Source organism: Lycium ferocissimum, chromosome 8, assembly GCF_029784015.1.
Source record: "Lycium ferocissimum isolate CSIRO_LF1 chromosome 8, AGI_CSIRO_Lferr_CH_V1, whole genome shotgun sequence".
NCBI lineage: Eukaryota > Viridiplantae > Streptophyta > Magnoliopsida > Solanales > Solanaceae > Lycium > Lycium ferocissimum.
In genome coordinates this window covers 30645363-30648293 of record NC_081349.1, presented here as the reverse complement: position 1 = coordinate 30648293, position 2931 = coordinate 30645363, and the positions used below count along the sequence as shown (strand labels likewise).

The following is a 2931-nucleotide window of genomic DNA, read 5'->3' as shown; positions in this document are numbered from 1 at the left end:
AGATCTTTGCCCGATTTTCGGCAGAATATAAAATAGTTTGATTTCAAAACTTGGAACAAGTGTGCGTTAAAGAGACTAAAATTTGTGTGAATTCTCTCGAATGTAGATTTACGAGCTTGGGCGGATAAACGTAGCCAATAGGAGGTCGAGCAGGTATGTTAAGGCTCGTCCCTTTCTTTCAAAGGCATGATTCCGATGTTATGACTTCATAAATGTTTCCATATCTTCCTTGTTTTCAAAAGTTAGATGTTTATGACTCCAAGGCATAATTCCTTTCCTAATAATTCATAAATGTTTTCCAAAATGTTCGTATTTTCTAAATCAGAGATTTATGGCTCCGTGAGCTCTTATGATAACAACGATGAACCTGTTTTCACAATCGTAATCATGATGTCAAAGATGGGAATATTTTTCCTACGATGATTATGATGATGATGATTTCGTGTTTAAAGGTTCCAAGTTTACGATTTCAATGATGATATAAGAATGTTGAGCTATTTCTTGATTTCTCAATTTTATTCATGGATGATGACTATTTTTAAAGATTCCAAAGTATATGAATTGATGCCTTATGAGATTTATGATCCTATTCTATGTTTTCTCTTGATATTATTCTTCATTGATAGTCCCACCTTATAATAATTGTTCCTTCAAGGTGAGACAAAGCGACCATGATTATTCCATAATATAATCGGAGGTTACCGACCTTACGTCACTCCGATAGAGACATAACTTTCCTTGGGCTCTCCTGCATGCTGCTTATATGATATATGTATATGATATATGTAAATGTATATGGGGAATATGGGGAAAAAGGGAGAGGCGCTATAGACGCATGACCACCTGATCAGTTGGTGTAACATATCATCCCGGACGCGGGATTGCCGGACGTGGGACACATGTGGTTAAATGGATCGAGCCGATGTTCCTCGGCATATTTTCTGAATATATGAACAAGAAATGTTTTTTTTTTTTAAAAACGCTAAGCATGCATGGAATCCTCCTTAAGAGGCACTCACATGTACGGGTTACTCTTTTATTTACGATATGCTCTATATTTCCATTCTGTTATTATTCATACTTGTATCCCTTATTATATTATCGTTCATGCCTTACATACTCGGTACATTACTCATACTGACGTCCCTTCCTGCGGACGCTGTGTTCATGCCTACAGGTAGACGGTACAGATCCCTAGGAGCCTTGTCAGCAGCTTTGCAGAAGCACTCCACTACTCCGGAGTTGCCGCATATCGGTACATTCTTTTGGGTACATATTTTGGGGCACGGCGGGGTCCTGTCCCGTCCTAATGTTCAGTATTCCAGTTAGAGGCTCGTAGATACATATGTGTGGGTAATAGATGTCTCATGATCACCTTAGTATATACTTTTGTATATCACTTTTGACACCTCGAGAGCTTATGTACATATGCATGTTTTGTGAAGATAATTAGTGACCATTTCACCGCAAGTATGTTGGGAATTATGATTGCACAGGTTGAGTGATAGATATTATGATAAGGGGTGCTCGGTAGCTAGTACCGGGTACCTGTCATGGCCCTCTTGTTGGGTCGTGACAAAAGTGGTATCAGAGCAATTCTGTCCTAGGGTGTGTCTACGAGCCGTGTCCAGTAGAGTCTTGTTTATGGGTGTGAAGCGCGCCACACTTATACACAAGAGGCTGCGGGGCATTTAGGAACCATGACCGTCTTTCTTCTTCATAGATCGTGCGATAGAGCTATAATAGATTTCCTTCTATTGAAGAGGGTGAATCCCATGAAAGTGAGAGCTGAATCCCCTCTGAGGCTCCCTCTCATCGCTCACACTCCGCCTATATTAGGGGAGCAAGAAGGGGTCTCCACTCCAGCTCCAGCACCCCCAGTTCCCCCACCTGATGCTTTAAGCCAGGAGATGAGACAGGCCATCCTTTTGCTGACTCAATTAGTAGCCGCTCAAGCTCAGCGGCAAGGTGTGGGTCCTGGTGATAGGGGTCATAGGAGGAGGAACAGATCTTCAAGGTTTGACCGTGGGTTCAGAGGACCTCAAGGCAGCATTTTTGTAGGTACCTAACTCGTTCAATAACAAGTGTACCTCTACAGTTTCCTAGACTCAGGTTTGATAGACCCACTTACCTCAGATCAGGTCAGGGCTCTAGAGTTTTGAATTCCCAGTATAGAGGTGAATTCAGTCAGATGAGACCACCCGCATCGCAATGTCCCCAGTGCCGTAGACTACATGCGGGGCCGTGCCGCTTGGGTTCGGATGTTTGTTATGCCTGTGCTTGGCCAGGTCATTTTATGCGCGAGTGCCCATTTCGATATGGCAGAGGTAGGGTTCAGCCCACGGGAATAGCAGTTGGCTCTTCATCATTGGTACGCCTTCCAAGGCAAAGGCTGCAGATATCAGCAGGCTGTGATAGAGATCGAGGAGGAACGCCCAGTTCGAGTGGACCCCAGCATCATACCTATGTGCTAGCTAGGCGACAGGATCTTGAGTCATCCCCTGATATTGTCCCAGGTATATTATTAGCATTCTTCTATAATGTATATGCATCGATTGATTCAGTTTCTACGTCGTCATATATCGCGCCTTATATTGTTGAACGTATTGGCTTGAAACCGGAGCTAAATCAAACGATTTGAGATGTCTATGCCTGTTGGTGACCTAGTGTTAGCCAGAATCATGAATTATGAGTAAGTATACCTCTACGAAGGGAGTTGATTGACATAATATGTAGAAAAAATAATAATAATAATAATAATAATAATAATAATAAAAATAATAATAATAATAATAATAATAATAATAATAATAATAATAATAATAATAATAATAATAATAATAATGGAATTCTAGAAAGGACGTGCAGGTTTGGGATTGTTATGTTTATAAAGGAAATTCGGCCAAAATTCCTCCGGGAGTCTAAGGGAAA

General features: G+C 41.2%; 1 protein-coding gene across 1 annotated transcript; it reads left to right on the top strand.

The window, feature by feature from the left end:
• Positions 1–1775: 1775 nt before the first annotated feature.
• LOC132066244 (uncharacterized) lies at positions 1776–2641 on the top strand. Its single transcript, XM_059459593.1, has 2 exons — positions 1776–1919; positions 2099–2641. Exons 1-2 carry the CDS (start codon positions 1776–1778, stop codon positions 2639–2641), a joined length of 687 nt encoding a protein of 228 aa, XP_059315576.1.
• Positions 2642–2931: the final 290 nt, after the last annotated feature.

What these genes read in the sequence shown, in the direction of transcription:
- LOC132066244 (XM_059459593.1), top strand. Translation starts at nt 1,776, where the DNA reads ATGAAAGTGAGAGCTGAATCCCCTCTGAGGCTCCCTCTCATCGCTCAC. An exon ending in TAAGCCAGGAGATGAGACAG is followed by an intron (nt 1,920 to 2,098) that starts GCCATCCTTTTG and finishes GTACCTCTACAG; the next exon opens with TTTCCTAGACTCAGGTTTGA.